At 67.8% G+C, this 15,000-nt stretch overlaps 1 protein-coding gene across 1 annotated transcript in view; it reads left to right on the forward strand.

Annotated features, from left to right (window-relative positions):
• Positions 1–711: 711 nt before the first annotated feature.
• LOC311221799 (voltage-dependent P/Q-type calcium channel subunit alpha-1A-like) overlaps positions 712–15,000 on the forward strand; it is a gene marked incomplete at its 3' end in the record, with an annotated part of 25,077 nt that continues 10,788 nt past the window's right edge. Inside the window, 27 exon segments of the mRNA XM_084307198.1 lie at positions 712–810; positions 1,060–1,199; positions 3,196–3,287; positions 3,421–3,573; positions 4,513–4,700; positions 7,529–7,632; positions 7,714–7,829; positions 7,912–7,968; positions 8,078–8,170; positions 8,852–9,061; positions 9,165–9,277; positions 10,004–10,116; positions 10,235–10,366; positions 10,471–10,543; positions 10,650–10,767; positions 10,853–10,920; positions 11,025–11,131; positions 11,825–12,104; positions 12,106–12,146; positions 12,148–12,487; positions 12,489–12,556; positions 13,200–13,221; positions 13,223–13,436; positions 13,439–13,585; positions 13,693–13,834; positions 13,922–14,051; positions 14,978–15,000. The exon segment at positions 14,978–15,000 is cut by the window's right edge and continues 37 nt beyond it. Of these exon segments, the coding sequence (XP_084163324.1) occupies positions 718–810; positions 1,060–1,199; positions 3,196–3,287; positions 3,421–3,573; positions 4,513–4,700; positions 7,529–7,632; positions 7,714–7,829; positions 7,912–7,968; positions 8,078–8,170; positions 8,852–9,061; positions 9,165–9,277; positions 10,004–10,116; positions 10,235–10,366; positions 10,471–10,543; positions 10,650–10,767; positions 10,853–10,920; positions 11,025–11,131; positions 11,825–12,104; positions 12,106–12,146; positions 12,148–12,487; positions 12,489–12,556; positions 13,200–13,221; positions 13,223–13,436; positions 13,439–13,585; positions 13,693–13,834; positions 13,922–14,051; positions 14,978–15,000 (3,377 nt within the window). The 5' untranslated portion in view covers positions 712–717.

A 15,000-nucleotide genomic window follows, 5' to 3' on the forward strand; every position in this document is an offset into this window, starting at 1 on the left:
GTTTGTGGGGCCGTGCCAGGACCCGGTACTGGTTTGTGGGGCCGTGCCAGGACCCGGGGCCGGTTCTCGGGGCCGTGCCAGGCCCCGGGGCCGTGCCGGGCGGCCCAAAACGCGGCGATGCGCCGGGATGGAGAGGCGGCACCGCGGAGGGTCCCCGTCCCTCACCCAATCCCTCATCCAGTCCCAATCCCTCATCCCAGTCCCTTTTCCCAGTCCCAGTCCCTTTTCCCAGTCCCTTTTCCCAGTCCCGGTGCCGGGGGGGGGGGCTCCCCACGGTGCCCGCACGTGGCTGCCGCAGTTCTGGCGCTGGCGGCGTCCCCATGCCCGGGGCGCAGCGAGAACCCACAACCCCCCCCCCCCCCCCCCAGTACCCCGGTACCCCCCTCCCGCTGCTGGAACCCCCCCCCCTCTCGCTCCGTGTCATCTCCGGGTGCCCCCCCCGTGCCCCCCTCCCCCCTTTTTCCCCCCCCCCCATGTGCCCCGTGTCTCGCCCCGGTCCCGCTGCGCCCGCGGCGCTTTGATCGCGGCTCCCTCCGGGGCCACCGGGTCGGGCCTTTGATGGGGACATCAAGGAGCCGCCGGGCTCCCGCGGCCCCCCCGCCTCCTCCACCGCCTCCTCCTCCTTTTCCAGCCTCAGTTTCCCCCCCCATGGACCCCCCCCACCACCCCCCCCCCCAAAGGGTTTTTTCCTTGACCGGGCGCACTCCTTTTGAGTACATGATTTTAGCCACCATCATCGCCAACTGCATCGTCCTGGCGCTGGAGCAGCACCTGCCCGACGAGGACAAGACCCCCATGTCGGAGCGGCTGGTGAGCCCCCCCCCCCCAAAAAAAATAAAAATCCCATCCCCCCACACCCCCCCGTGCCCCCCCTACCCCCCCCGGTGCTGCCCGCGTCCCACTTTCCTGCGTGCCGGGGAATCTGGGCCAGGCGGGGAGCGGCGGCCGCCCCCGCTTTGGGGACGGGGGATTTGGGGACGGCAGTGCCCCTACCCCCCCCCACAGCCCCGGGGGGGTGTCCTGACGCGTGCCCCCCCCCCCCCCCTCCCCCCCCCCCAGGACGACACGGAGCCCTACTTCATCGGCATCTTCTGCTTCGAGGCGGGGATCAAGATCATCGCGCTGGGCTTCGCCTTCCACAAAGGCTCCTACCTGCGCAACGGCTGGAACGTGATGGACTTCGTGGTCGTCCTCACCGGGTGAGCCCCCTCCCCAAATCCTGCCCCCCCCCGGACCCCCTCACACCCCCCTCAGACCCCCTCGGACCCCCTCAGACCCCCTCAGACCCCTCCGGACCCCCCTGGCCCCCCAGCACCGGGTGCCGCGGTCGGAGCTTGGCGCAGGACCCGGTGACGCCGGTGCCACCGCGTGCCTCGCACGCTCCCACGTGCCCCCCCCCCCCATTGGTAATTGCCCCCCTGGGGTTGTTTCTGCGCTTCCCGGTTCCGTGGTTGGGCCCTGGGGGTGCCCCGAAGCCCCCCGGGGCTGCCGCCCGCTGGGGGTTGCGGTGGGGAAACTGAGGCAGGGAGAGCCGGGGGGGCGGCTGCTGCCTTGGGGTTTGGTGTGGCCGGTGGTTCAGGGGCACCCTGGGGTGCTGCGGGGGTGCTGCATGCTGCTGGGGGCACCCTGCACCCTCTGCACCCCCTGCACCTTGCACCCCTGCACCCTCTGCTCACCCCCTGCACCCCCTGCACCCTGCACCCCCCCTGCACCCTGCACCTTGCACCCCTGTGCCCCCTGCATCTCCTCCTGCACTTCCTGCCCCCTGCCCCTTGTACCCCCTGCCCCCCCCTGCACCCTGCACCTTGCACCCCCTGCACTTCACACCTTGCACCCTGCACCCCCTGGACCCTGCATCTGGCACCCTGCGCCCCCTGCACCCTGCGCCCCCTGCACCCTGCACCTTGCACCCCCAGCACCTTGCACCCTGCACCCCCTGCACCCCCTGCATCTCCCCCTGCACCCCCTGCACCTTCACCCCTTGCACCTTGCACCCCCTGCACCCTGAGCACCCTGAGCACCCTCTGCCCCCTGCCCCTTGTACCCCCTGCGCCCCCTGCCCCCTGCCCCTTGCACCTTGCCCCCCCTGCACCCTCTGCATCTCCCCCTGCACCCTGCACCCCCTGCATCCCCTGCACCCCCTGCACCTTCACCCCTTGCACCCTGCACCCCCTGCACCTTGCATCTGGCACCTGCACCCCCTGCACCCCCTGCACCCCCTGCACCCCCCAAACCTTGCACCCTGCCCCCCCTGCATCTCCCCCTGCCCCCCCTGCACCTCACATCTTGCCCCCTGCCCCCTCCCCCGCCCCCTCTGCCCCCCCCCCCGCCCCTCCCCGCCCCCATCAATGAACCGCGGCCGTCGCCGGGGCAACGGCCATGAATGGAGGGGGGGGGAGCAGGGGGGGGGCACGGCGCCGTCAATGGGCTCGGCCGGTTGCCATGGCGACGGGCGGGTGGGGGCCCCTCCCCCCACCCCTCCCCCCGCCCCTCCCCCCGCCCCTCCCCCCTCGGGCCGCAGATGGGGGTGGGGAGGGGTCGGATACCGGGACCCCCCCCCCGGGACCCCCCCTGGACCCTGGCACCCTGGGGGACCCCCCCCCGGCGTCATGGGGATGTGGGCGCAGGGTGGGGGCTGGGGGACCCCCGGGGGGGACAGGGGGACCCCAAATTTGGGGTACAGGAACCCCAGGATGGGGGCTTGGGGACCCCAAATTTGGGGTATGGGGACCCCAGGGTTGGGGTGTGGGGACCCCAGGGTGGGGGCAGGGGGACCCCTAGGGTGGGGGCACAGGGACCCCAAATTTGGGGCGCACAGGGACCCCAGGGTGGGGGCATGGAGACCCCAAGGATAGGGGAACAGGGACCCCAAATTTGGGGTACAGGGACCCCAGGGTTGGGGCATGAAGACCCCCAGGGTTGGAGACCCCAAGTTTGGGGCATGGAGACCCCAAATTTGGGACATGGAGACCCCAGGAGGGGGGCGCAAAGCGTTGGGGGGGGGGCTGCAGGTACCCCTGGGCCTTTTTTTGGGGCTGGGGGCTTTCCCGGGGGGTCCCTCATCCACCGAGAGCCGCGGGGGCTTTGGGGGGTTTCCCGGGGTGGCTCCCGGTGACTTTTTGTGGCTGCCCCCACCCCGGCTCTATTCTCTGACCCCCTCCCCAATTTGTGTGTGTCCCCCCCCCCCCCCCCCAGCATCCTGGCCACGGTGGGCTCCCAGTTCGACCTGCGGACGCTGCGGGCCGTGCGCGTGCTGCGCCCCCTCAAGCTGGTCTCGGGGATCCCAAGTGAGTTTGGGGAGGGGGTCCCCTGGAGTGGGGGTGGGTGGGGGTCTCCTGGAGGTAGGGGGGGGGGTCTCCTGGAGGTGGTGGTGGTGGTGGGGGGGGGGGGTCCCGCGGCCGCTCACCCGCCCTGGCGCAGGTTTACAAGTCGTCCTCAAGTCCATCATGAAGGCGATGATCCCGCTGCTGCAGATCGGGCTCCTGCTCTTCTTCGCCATCCTCATCTTCGCCATCATCGGGCTGGAGTTCTACATGGGCAAATTCCACACCACCTGCTTCGACCTGGTCACCGGTACGGCCCCCCCGGGACCCCCCCGGGACCCCCCCAGGACCCCCACCCCCACCCTGGGACCCCCTTGGCGTCACCGTGCCTCAGTTTCCCCCTCCCAACCCCCTGCAAAGGGCTCAGATCCCCCCCCTCAGTCCATGTCCCACCACCCCCAGTGCCTCAGTTTCCCCCCAGCCCCCTGCAAAGGGCTCAGTTCCCCCCCAGGACCCCCCCCCCAGCACACACTGTGCCCCCCCCAGCCCCCTGCAAAGGGCTCAGCCCCCCTGGGACCCCCCCAGTGCCTCAGTTTCCCCCCAGCCCCCTGCAAAGGGCTCAGCACCCCCCCATGGGTCCCCCCCCCGTGCCTCAGTTTCCCCCCCAGCCCCCTGCAAAGGGCTCAGTGCCCCCCCAGGACCCCCCCCAACACCTCCTGTGCCTCAGTTTCCCCCCAGCCCCCTACAGGGTCCCCCCCACTCCCCATAGGACCGGGACCAGGACCGAGCCTGGGTCCGGATCCTTCCCCCCCCATCCCCCCATGTCCCCCCCATGTCCCCCCTGTGTCCCCCCCATGTCCCCCCCATGTCCCCCATGTCCCCCCCATGATGTCAACCACCTCATCACCCCCCCGTTAATTAATTAATGAGCCAGCAGCTCATTCCAACCCCTGCAGGGTCCCCCCCCCTCCCATGGCAGGGCTGGGATTGGGACTGGAACCAAGCCTGGGTCCGGATCCTTCCCCCCCCCATCCCCCCATGCCCCCCCCATGTCCCCCATGCCCCCCCCACGATGCAAACCCCCTCATCACCCCCCCATTAATTAATTAACGACCCAGCCGCTCCCTCCATCCCCATCCATCAGCACCAGCTCCGTTCGGGGACCCCTCAGGGCGCGCGTGCGGTGCGTTCGGGTGGGGGGTCCCCGACCCCTTTCTATATGTGCCCCCCCCCCCCCCAAAAAAAAAAGACGAGATCAAGGTGGAGGTGCCGTGCGGGACGGACGAGCCGGCGCGGCTGTGCCCCAACGGGACGCGCTGCAAGAAGTACTGGGAGGGCCCCAACTACGGCATCACGCAGTTCGACAACATCCTCTTCGCCGTGCTCACCGTCTTCCAGTGCATCACCATGGAAGGGTGGACCGACCTCCTCTACTATGTGAGACCCCCCCCCGGCAACGGGACCCCCTGCATGGGGGGGTTCAGGTTCCATATGGGGTCCCACAGGGGGGCTCTGGTCCCTATGGGGTTTCATGGGGTAGTCTGGTTGTTATGGGGTGCCCCTGAGGGTCTCTGGTCCCTATGGGGTCCCACAGGGGGGCTCTGGTCATTATGGGGTGCCCCTGGGGTCTCTGGTCCCTATGGGGTCTCATGGGGGGCTCCAGTTGTTATGGGGTGCCCCTGGGGTCTCTGGTTCCTATGGGGTCTCATAGGGGGGGCTCTGGCTCCTATAGGGTCCCATGGGGGAGCTCTGGTCATTACAGGGTGCCCCTGGGGTCTTCTGGTTCCTATGGGGTCCCACAGAGGGGCTCTGGTCATTATGGGGTTCCTCTGGGGACTCTGGTCTCTGTGGGGTCCTCCAGGGGGGCTCCAGTTGTTATGGGGTGCCCCTGGGGTCTCTGGTTCCTATGGGGTCTCCCAGGGGGGCTCTGGTCTCTATGGGGTCTCCCAGGGGGGCTCTGGTCCCTATGGGGTCTCATAAGGGGTCTCTGGCCCCTACAGGGTCGCATGGGCGGGTCTGGTCTCTATGGGGTCCCACAGGGGGTCTCTGGTCCCTATGGGGTCTCCTAGGGGGTCTCTGGTCCCTACGGGGTTTCGTGGGGCAGGTCTGGTTGTTATGGGGTGCCCCTGAGGGTCTCTGGTCCCTATGGGGTCCCACAGGGGGGCTCTGGTCATTATGGGGTGCCCCTGGGGTCTCTGGTCCCTATGGGGTCTCATGGGGGGCTCCAGTTGTTATGGGGTGCCCCTGGGGTCTCTGGTTCCTATGGGGTCTCCCAGGGGGGCTCTGGTCTCTATGGGGTCTCCCAGGGGGTCTCTGGTCTCTATGGGGTCTCATAAGGGGTCTCTGGTCCCTACAGGGTCGCATGGGGCGGGTCTGGTTTCTATGGGGTCCCACAGGGGGTCTCTGGTCCCTATGGGGTCTCATAAGGGGTCTCTGGTCCCTACAGGGTCGCATGGGGCGGGTCTGGTTTCTATGGGGTCCCACAGGGGGTCTCTGGTCCCTATGGGGTCTCACAGGGGGGCTCTGGTCCCTATGGGGTCTCCTAGGGGGTCTCTGGTCCCTACGGGGTTTCGTGGGGTGGTCTGGTTGTTATGGGGTGCCCTGGGGGTCTCCAGTCTCTATGGAGTCTCATGGGGGGGTCTGGTTGTTATGGGGTGCCCCTGGGGGTCTCTGGTTCCTATGGGGTCTCCCAGGGGGGCTCTGGTCCCTATGGGGTCACTTGGGGCAGGTCTGGTTGTTATGGGGTGCCCTGGGGGTCTCCAGTCTCTATGGGGTCCCACAGGGAGGCTCTGGTCCCTATGGGGTTTCATGGGGTGGGTCTGGTTGTTATGGGGTGCCCCTGAGGGTCTCTGGTTCCTATGGGGTCTCACAGGGGGGCTCTGGTCCCTACAGGGTCGCATGGGGCGGGTCTGGTCTCTATGGGGTCCCACAGGGGAGCTCTGGTCCCTATGGGGTTCCTCTGGGGGTCTCTGGTCCCTATGGGGTTCCCCAGGGGTGTCTGGTCCCCAGGGGGTCTCCAGTCTCTATGGGGTCCCATGGGGGGGCTCTGGTCCCTATGGGGTCTCATAGGGGGTCTCTGGTTCCTATAGGGTCCCACAGGGGGCTCTGGTTGTTATGGGGTTCCTCTGGGGGTCTCCAGTCTCTATGGGGTCCCACAGGGGGGCTCTGGTCCCTATGGGGTCTCATGAGGGGGCTCTGGTCCCTACAGGGTCTCATGGGGCAGGTCTGGTTGTTATGGGGTGCCCCTGAGGGTCTCTGGTCCCTATGGGGTCTCATAGGGGGTCTCTGGTCCCTACAGGGTCGCATGGGGCGGGTCTGGTCTCTATGGGGTCCCACAGGGGGTCTCTGGTCCCTATGGGGTCTCCCAGGGGGGCTCTGGTCCCTATGGGGTCTCATAAGGGGTCTCTGGTCCCTACAGGGTCGCATGGGGAGGGTCTGGTCTCTATGGGGTCCCACAGGGGGGCTCTGGTCCCTATGGGGTCTCCTAGGGGGTCTCTGGTCCCTACGGGGTTTCGTGGGGTGGTCTGGTTGTTATGGGGTGCCCTGGGGGTCTCCAGTCTCTATGGAGTCTCATGGGGGGGTCTGGTTGTTATGGGGTGCCCCTGGGGTCTCTGGTTCCTATGGGGTCTCATAGGGGGGCTCTGGCTCCTATAGGGTCCCATTGGGGAGCTCTGGTCATTACAGGGTGCCCCAGGGGTCTCTGGTCCCTATGGGGTCTCATGGGGGGCTCCAGTTGTTATGGGGTGCCCCTGGGGTCTCTGGTTCCTATGGGGTCTCCCAGGGGGGCTCTGGTCTCTATGGGGTCTCCCAGGGGGCTCTGGTCATTATAGGGTGCCCCAGGGGGTCGCTGGTCTCTATGGGGTGCCCTGGGGGTCTCCAGTCTCTATGGGGTCCCATGGGGGGGCTCTGGTCGTTATGGGGTCCTCCAGGGGGCCCTGGTCGTTATGGGGTGCCCCTGGGGTCTCTGGTCCCCATGAGGTCCCCCAGGGCCCTCCAGTCCCCCCAGGGTCCCACTGGGGGTCTCTGATCCCGATGGGGTTCCCCAGGGGGTCTCCGGTCCCTATGGGATTCCCCTTGGGGGGGTCCCTATGGGGTCCCCAGGCTCTCTCCAGGACCCCCAGGGGTCTCCAGTCCCCAAATTCCCCCCCCCCCGGGCTCCAGGTGGCTGTGACCCGGGGCGTGCACGGGACCGGAGCAGAAAGAGAGAGGGGGGCACCCCCATCCTTGACACCCCCTCCCCAAATTTTTTCCTCCCCCCCCCCCAGAGCAACGACGCCTCAGGGAACACTTGGAACTGGCTGTACTTCATCCCCCTCATCATCATCGGCTCCTTTTTTATGCTCAACCTCGTGCTGGGGGTGCTGTCCGGGTGAGTTGGGGGGGGTGTGGGTTTATTATTTTTTTTAGGGGGGGGTCCCTGTGTGTGTGTGACCCCCCCCCATCCCCATAGGGAGTTCGCCAAGGAGCGGGAGCGGGTGGAGAATCGCCGCGCCTTCCTCAAGCTGCGGCGCCAGCAGCAGATCGAGCGCGAGCTCAACGGCTACATGGAGTGGATCTCCAAAGCGGGTGAGCCCCGAGACCCCCCCCCAAAAAAAAAAAAATCCCCCCCCCCCACCCAGGACACCCCCCCCTGAGCCCCCTCTCTCAGAAGAAGTCATCCTGGCGGAGGACGAGACCGAGGGCGACCCCCGGCACCCCTTCGATGGTAAGCGGCTACCCCACCGTGGGGGGGTTAAATTTATTTTTTTTTTTGGGGGGGGGTCCCTGAGGCCCCCCCACACCTCACGGCTCTCTCTTCCCCCCCCCCCCCACTGTGGGAGCTCTGCGGAGGGCGGCCAAGAAGGGCCGGAGCGAGCTGCTGAGCCCCGAGGATGCTGAGGAGCAGCTGGCAGACATCGCCTCCGTGGGTGGGTGGGCGTGGGGGGGGGTCGTGGGGGGGGGCACAAAGGGGTGGGGGGGGTGCATGGGGTGGGGGGGTGCATGGGGTGGGGGGGGGGGCGTGGGGTGGGGGGGTGTGTGTGGAGTGGCCCCATAAAGGGCCACTTTATGCCCCATAAAGGGTTGGGGGGTGCATGGGGTGGGGGGGGCAAAAAAGGGCTGGGGGGGGCACGCATGGGGCTGGGGGGGGCACACACAGGGTTGGGGGGGCACAAACAGCTGGGGGGGCAAACATGGGGCTGGGGGTGCACACACAGCCGGGGGGGGGCATAAAGGGCTGGGGGGGGGCACAAAGAGTTGGGGGTGCTCATACGGGTCTGGGGGCACACAGACGGGGCTGGGGGTGCACACAGATCTGGGGTGCACAAAGGGCTGGGGATGCTCCCACGGGTCTGGGGGCGCACAGGCAGGGCCGGGGGGTGCACAAACATTTTTTGGGGGGGGACAAAGATCTGGGGGGGGGCACAGAGATGAGGGGATGCTCACAGGGGGCTGGGGGCACACAGACGGGGCTGGGGGTGCACAGAGATCAGGGGATGCTCCCACGGGTCCGGGGGCGCACAGACGGTGCCGGTGGGCGCACCAACATTTCGGGGGGGGGGGTACCCAACACCCTATACACCCCCCCCATTTTTTTTTTTTCCCCGCAGGCTCCCCCTTTGCCCGCGCCAGCCTCAAAAGTGCCAAGCTGGAGAACGCGACGTTCTTCCACAAGCGGGAGCGCCGGATGCGCTTCCACATCCGCCGCGTGGTGAAAACTCAGGCCTTCTACTGGACCGTGCTGGGGCTGGTGGCGCTCAACACGCTCTGCGTCGCCATCGTCCACTACGACCAGCCCGAGTGGCTCTCCGATTTCCTCTGTGAGTACCCCAAAATCCATCCCCTGAGCCCCCCCCCCCGCCACCCCGAGCAGTCCCGGGGCACTGCCCCCCCCCCCGGCTCTCGCTGTCGCCCCCTCCGCAGACTATGCAGAATTCATTTTCTTGGGACTCTTTATGTCCGAAATGTTTATAAAAATGTACGGGCTGGGGACGCGGCCTTACTTCCACTCCTCCTTCAACTGCTTCGACTGCGCCGTGAGTCGGCGGGGCGGGGGGGGATTGGGGTGGGGTGGGGGTGGGATTGGGGTGGGGTGGGGATGGGATTGGGATGGGATGGGATTGGGATTGGGATTGGGATTGGGGTGGGATGGGATTGGGATTGGGATTGGGGTGGGGATGGGAATGGGATGGGGTTGGGATTGGGATTGGGGTGGGGTTGGGGTTGGGGTGGGGATGGGATGGGGTGGGGATGGGGATGGGGATGGGATTGGGAAGGGATTGGGATGGGAATGGGGATGGGAATGGGGATGGGATTGGGATTGGGATTGGGATTGGGATTGGGATTGGATTGGGATTGGGATTGGGATTGGGATTGGGATTGGGATTGGGGTGGGGTTGGGGTGGGGATGGGATGGGGATGGGATGGGGTGGGGATAGGGATTGGGATGGGGATGGGATTGGGATGGAGACAGAATGGGAATGGGATGGGGATGGGGACAGGATGGGGATGGGATCGGAATGGGGATGGGATTGAGATTGGAATGAGGATGGGATGGGGATGGGATGGGAATGGGATGAGGGTGGGACAGGGATGGGGACGGGATGAGGTCAGGATGGGGATGGGATGGGATGGAGACATGATGAGGACACGATGGGGACACACTGGAGACTCAGTGGGGCCACGATGGGGCCACGACGGGAACACGATGGGGCCACGATAGGGCCACGATGGGGACACGGTGCCCCCCCCCCACCCCCCAGGTTATCATCGGAAGCATCTTCGAGGTGATCTGGGCAGTTGTGAAGCCGGGGACATCCTTCGGGATCAGCGTGCTGCGAGCTCTCAGGTTACTGCGCATCTTCAAGGTCACCAAGTGAGTGCCTTGGGGGGGGAGGGGGGGGCCGGGCGCCGCCTGTCCGTCTGTCCGTCCGTGTCCGTGTGTCTGTCTGTCCCTGTCTGCCCCCCCCCCCCAGCCCATCTCTGCCCCGCAGGTACTGGGCTTCCCTGCGGAACCTGGTGGTCTCCCTCCTCAACTCCATGAAGTCCATCATCAGCCTCCTCTTCCTCCTCTTCCTCTTCATCGTCGTCTTCGCCCTTTTGGGGATGCAGCTCTTCGGGGGACAGTGAGTAACTCCCGGCCCCCCCAGGCTCCCCCCTTACCCCGTAACAAAGCGGGGGCCCCCCCCCCAAATGAAGCCCCCCCCCCTCCCCAATTTCCCCTTTCCAGGTTCAATTTTGATGACGGGACCCCTCCCACCAACTTCGACACTTTCCCAGCAGCAATAATGACGGTGTTTCAGGTAACCCCCCCCCCAAAAAAAAAACACACACCCTGACCGCCCCCGGGGTGGTTCTTGGGGTGGGCGGGGGGGTCCCCAAACCCGTCTCCCGTCGCCCCCTCCCCAGATCCTGACGGGCGAGGACTGGAACGCGGTGATGTACGACGGGATCAAATCTCAGGGCGGCGTCAAGGGGGGGATGGTTTTCTCCGTCTACTTCATCGTCCTCACCCTCTTCGGCAACTGTATCCTTGGGGAGGGGGCGTGGGGGGGGGGGGGGGGGGGGTGCCCGTCCCGGGGGGGGCGCTTTGCCTTGACCCCCCTCCCCAGACACCCTCCTCAACGTCTTCTTGGCCATCGCGGTGGACAACCTGGCCAACGCGCAGGAGCTCACCAAGGTGAGGAGGGGGGGTCCTGGGGGTCCCGGGGGGGGGGCAGAGCCCACCGCCCACCCCCCCCCAGCCTCGGGATGGGGCTGGACGCGTGGGGGGGGGTCTTTCAGGACGAGCAGGAGGAGGAGGAGGCCGCCAACCAGAAGCTGGCGCTGCAGAAGGCCAAGGAGGTGGCCGAAGTCAGCCCGCTCTCCGCAGCCAACATGTCCATCGCCGTGTAAGCGCCCGGCCCCTCCTGCTCCGCGCTAACTCCGTCCCTACTACACCCTAACTCCGTCCCTGCTCCATCCCTACTCCTTCCCTGCTCCATCCTAACTCCATCCCTACTCTACCCCTAACTCCATCCCTACTCCATCCTAACTCCGTCCCTGCTCCATCCCTAACTCCATCCCTACTCCACCCTAATTCCATCCCTACTCCACCCTAACCCCATCCTAACCACCCTAAATCCATCCCTGCTCCATCCTAACTCCATCCTAACTCCGTCCCTACTCTGCCCTAACTACGTCCCTACTCCACCCTAACTCCATCCCTACTCTGCCCTAACTCCATCCCTACTCCATCCCTGCTCCATCCCTGCTCCATCCTTGCTCCATCCCTACTCCATCCCTACTCCACCCTAACTCGATCCCTAACTCGATCCCTAACTCCATCCCTACTCCATCTCTACTCCATCCCTGCTCCACCCTAACTCTGTCCCTGCTCCATCCCTAACTCTGTCCATACTCTATCCCTTCTCCACCCTAACTCCACCCCTAACTCCATCCCCTCCCCATCCCTTCCCCATCCCACCCCCATCCCCTCTCCCCTCACCCCCACCCCCTCTCCCCCTCACCCCCACCCCTCTCCCCTTCCCCTCCCCACCCCTCCATCCCCTCCCCTCACCCCGCTCTCACCCCGGTGCCCGCAGGAAGGAGCAGCAGCGGAACCAGAAGTCCTCCAAGTCGGTGTGGGAGCAGCGGACGAGCGAGCTGCGCAAGCAGAACCTGCTGGCGAGCCGCGAGGCGCTCTACAGCGAGCTGGACCCCGAGGAGCGCTGGAAGGTCCCCTACGCCCGCCACCTCCGCCCCGACATCAAGACCCACCTGGACCGCCCGCTGGTGGTGGACCCCCAGGAGAACCGCAACAACAACACCAACAAGACGCGCCCCGGAGAGCCGCCGGCACCCCCCCGAACCCCGTTTCGGAGCCCCCCGCCCCGACGAACCGCGCCGGCACCCGCGTTACCCCGACCCCCGGCGGTCCCCGCGCCGCGGAGCCCCCCGAAAACCGGCGGCCCCGCAGCGTCAGCCGCGAGCCGGAGCGGGAGGGCAGCCAGGAGCGAGGCTACGGCGGCGAGGCCGAGCGCTCCAAGGCGCCCGAGCGGCGGCACCGCGGGCGCGAGGGCCGCGCCGGCTCGCCCCAGCCCGACCGCGAGCACCGGCGGCACCGCGCGCACCGCAGGGCGGCCGAGGAGGGCGAGGAGGGCGGGCGGCCAGAGAGGAGACCCCGGCACCGGGACGGTGGCCGAGGGGCTCGGGGCGAAGGTGACGGCGAGCACGGGGACGGCGAGCGGAGGCGGCGGCACCGGCACCCCCGCCGCGGGGCCCTACGAGGGCGAGGGCAAGCGGGACGAGAAGGAGCGGCGGCACCGGCGGCGGCGGTGAGCGCGCCGAGAGCATCCCCTGGGGCTGGGGGGTTTGGGAAATGTCCCCAAATGACCCCTCCTGGGGCACACGGGGGTGGTGACCCCGCGCTGAACCCCCTGTCATCACCTCGTAGGGAGAACCACGGGGCTGGCGGTTTGGGAAACGTCCCCAAATGTCCCCTCCTGGGGCACACGGGGGTGGTGACCCCGCGCTGAGCCCCCCATCTTTGGCTCATAGGGAGAACCATGGGGCTGGGGGCTTGGGAAACGTCCCCAAATGTCCCCCCCCTGGGGCACACGGGGGTGGTGACCCCGTGCTGAGCCCCCTGTCATCACCTCGTAGGGAGAACCACGGGGCTGGGGGTTTGGGAAACGTCCCCAAATGACCCCCCCTGGGGCACACGGGGGTGGTGACCCCGCGCTGAGCCCCCCGTCATCACCTCGTAGGGAGAACCACGGGGCTGGGGGGTTTGGGAAATGTCCCCAAATGTCCCCCCCTGGGGCACACGGGGGCGGTGACCCCCGCGCTGAGCCCCCCGTCATCACCTCGTAGGGAGAACCACGGGGCTGGGGGGTTTGGGAAATGTCCCCAGATGACCCCTCCTGGGGCACACGGGGGCAGTGACCCCACGCTGAGCCCCCCATCTTTGGCTCATAGGGAGAACCACGGTCCCGGCGCCCCCCCCCGCGCCCACCCTGTCCACCACGCGCCCCATCCAGCAGGACCCCGGGCGCCTGGAGCCCCCCGTGGCCGAGGACATCGACAACATGAAGAACAACAAGCTGGCCACCACCGAGCCCCCCATCCCGGTGGGCAACCACACCGAGTGCCCCCCCGGCTTCCCCCCGGCCTCCCGCCGAGGGGGGCCGCTCCCCACCGCCGGCAACCCGCCGCCGCACCCCCCCCCCCCCCTGAGACCACCCTCATCGTCACCAACCCCGGCGCCCCCAACAACCCGGCCAAGGCGCTCAGGAGGCCGGAGCACACGGCCGTGGACATCCCCCCGGGACCCCCGCCGCCCCCCAGCAGCGCTTTGGTCCAAGGTAAGGACCCCCCCCCCCCCCCCCCCACCACCCCACACTCAAATTTGGGGCTTTAAAAGGATGGGGGGGGGGGGTAGCATGACGCTGCCATCCCCCCCCCCCCGCAGTGAACAGGAACGCCAACCCCGAGCCGCTGCCCAGGAAGGAGGAAGAGGAGAAGAAGGAGGAGGAAGGCGAGGGGCAGGAGGAGAACGGCCCCAAGCCCATGGTGCCCTACAGCTCCATGTTCATCCTCTCCACCACCAACCCGTGCGTGATGGGATGGGGACGGGGGGTGGGTGGGGGTCTCGTTGAGCCCCCCCCCCACATCATTTTTGGACCCCCACCCCCTTCAAGGTTTCGCCGGCTGTGCCACTACATCGTCAACCTGCGGTACTTCGAGATGTGCATCCTCATGGTCATCGCCATGAGCAGCATCGCCCTGGCCGCCGAGGACCCCGTGCAGCCCAACGCCCCCCGCAACAACGTGAGGAGACCCCCCCCGGGACCCTGAGACCACCCCCAGGACCCTGAGACTCCCCCCGGGACCCTGAGACCCCCTTCGGGACCCTGAGACCGCCCCCGGGACCCTGAAACCCCCCCCGGGATCCTGAGCCTCCCTTCGGGACCCTGAAACCCCCCCCAGGACCCTGAGACCACCCCCAGGACCCTGAAACCCCCCCCGGGACCCTGAGACCCCCCCTTCGGGACCCTGAGACCCCCCCCCAGGACCCTGAGCCCCCCCCCGGGACCCTGAAACCCCCCCCGGGACCCTGAGACCCCCCCAGGACCCTGAGCCCCCTCCCGGGACCCTGAGCCCCCCTTCAGGACCCTGAGCCCCCCCCTGGGACCCTGAGACCCCCCCCGGGACCCTGAGACCCTCCCCGGGACCCTGAGCCCCCCCCTGGGACCCTGAGACCCCCCCCGGGACCCTGAGACCACCCCCGGGACCCTGAGTCCCCCCGCCCAGGACCCTGAGACCCCCCCCAGGACCCTGAGCCCCCCCCCGGGACCCTGAAAACCCCCCCCAGGACCCTGAGACCCCCCCCGGGATCCTGAGCCTCCCTTCAGGACCCTGAGTCCCCCCCCCCGGGACCCTGAGCCCCCCCCCGGGACCCTGAGACCCTCCCCGGGACCCTGAATTGGAGGGGTGAAGGGGGGGTGACTGGGGGGGTGCTGGGGTGCAGGGGGGGCTCCGGGGGGGGTCCCGAAGCCCTGGTTTTTTGGGGGGGGGTCTCAGTGTGCTGGGGGGGGGGTCCTGGGGTTCTGTGGGGGGGGTGGGCAAAGCCCTGGGGTGCTGTGAGGGGGGTGACTTGGGGGGGGGTGACTTGGGGTGGGGGTGACTGGGGGGGTTGACTGGGGGGGGTGACTGGGGGGGGGTCTCCTATTTATCCCCCCCCCCCCCCAACCCAGGTCCTGCGCTACTTCGACTACGT

Source organism: Netta rufina (genome assembly GCF_964035555.1).
Source record: "Netta rufina genome assembly, contig: SCAFFOLD_172, whole genome shotgun sequence".
In the NCBI taxonomy this organism is placed as follows: Eukaryota; Metazoa; Chordata; class Aves; order Anseriformes; family Anatidae; genus Netta; species Netta rufina.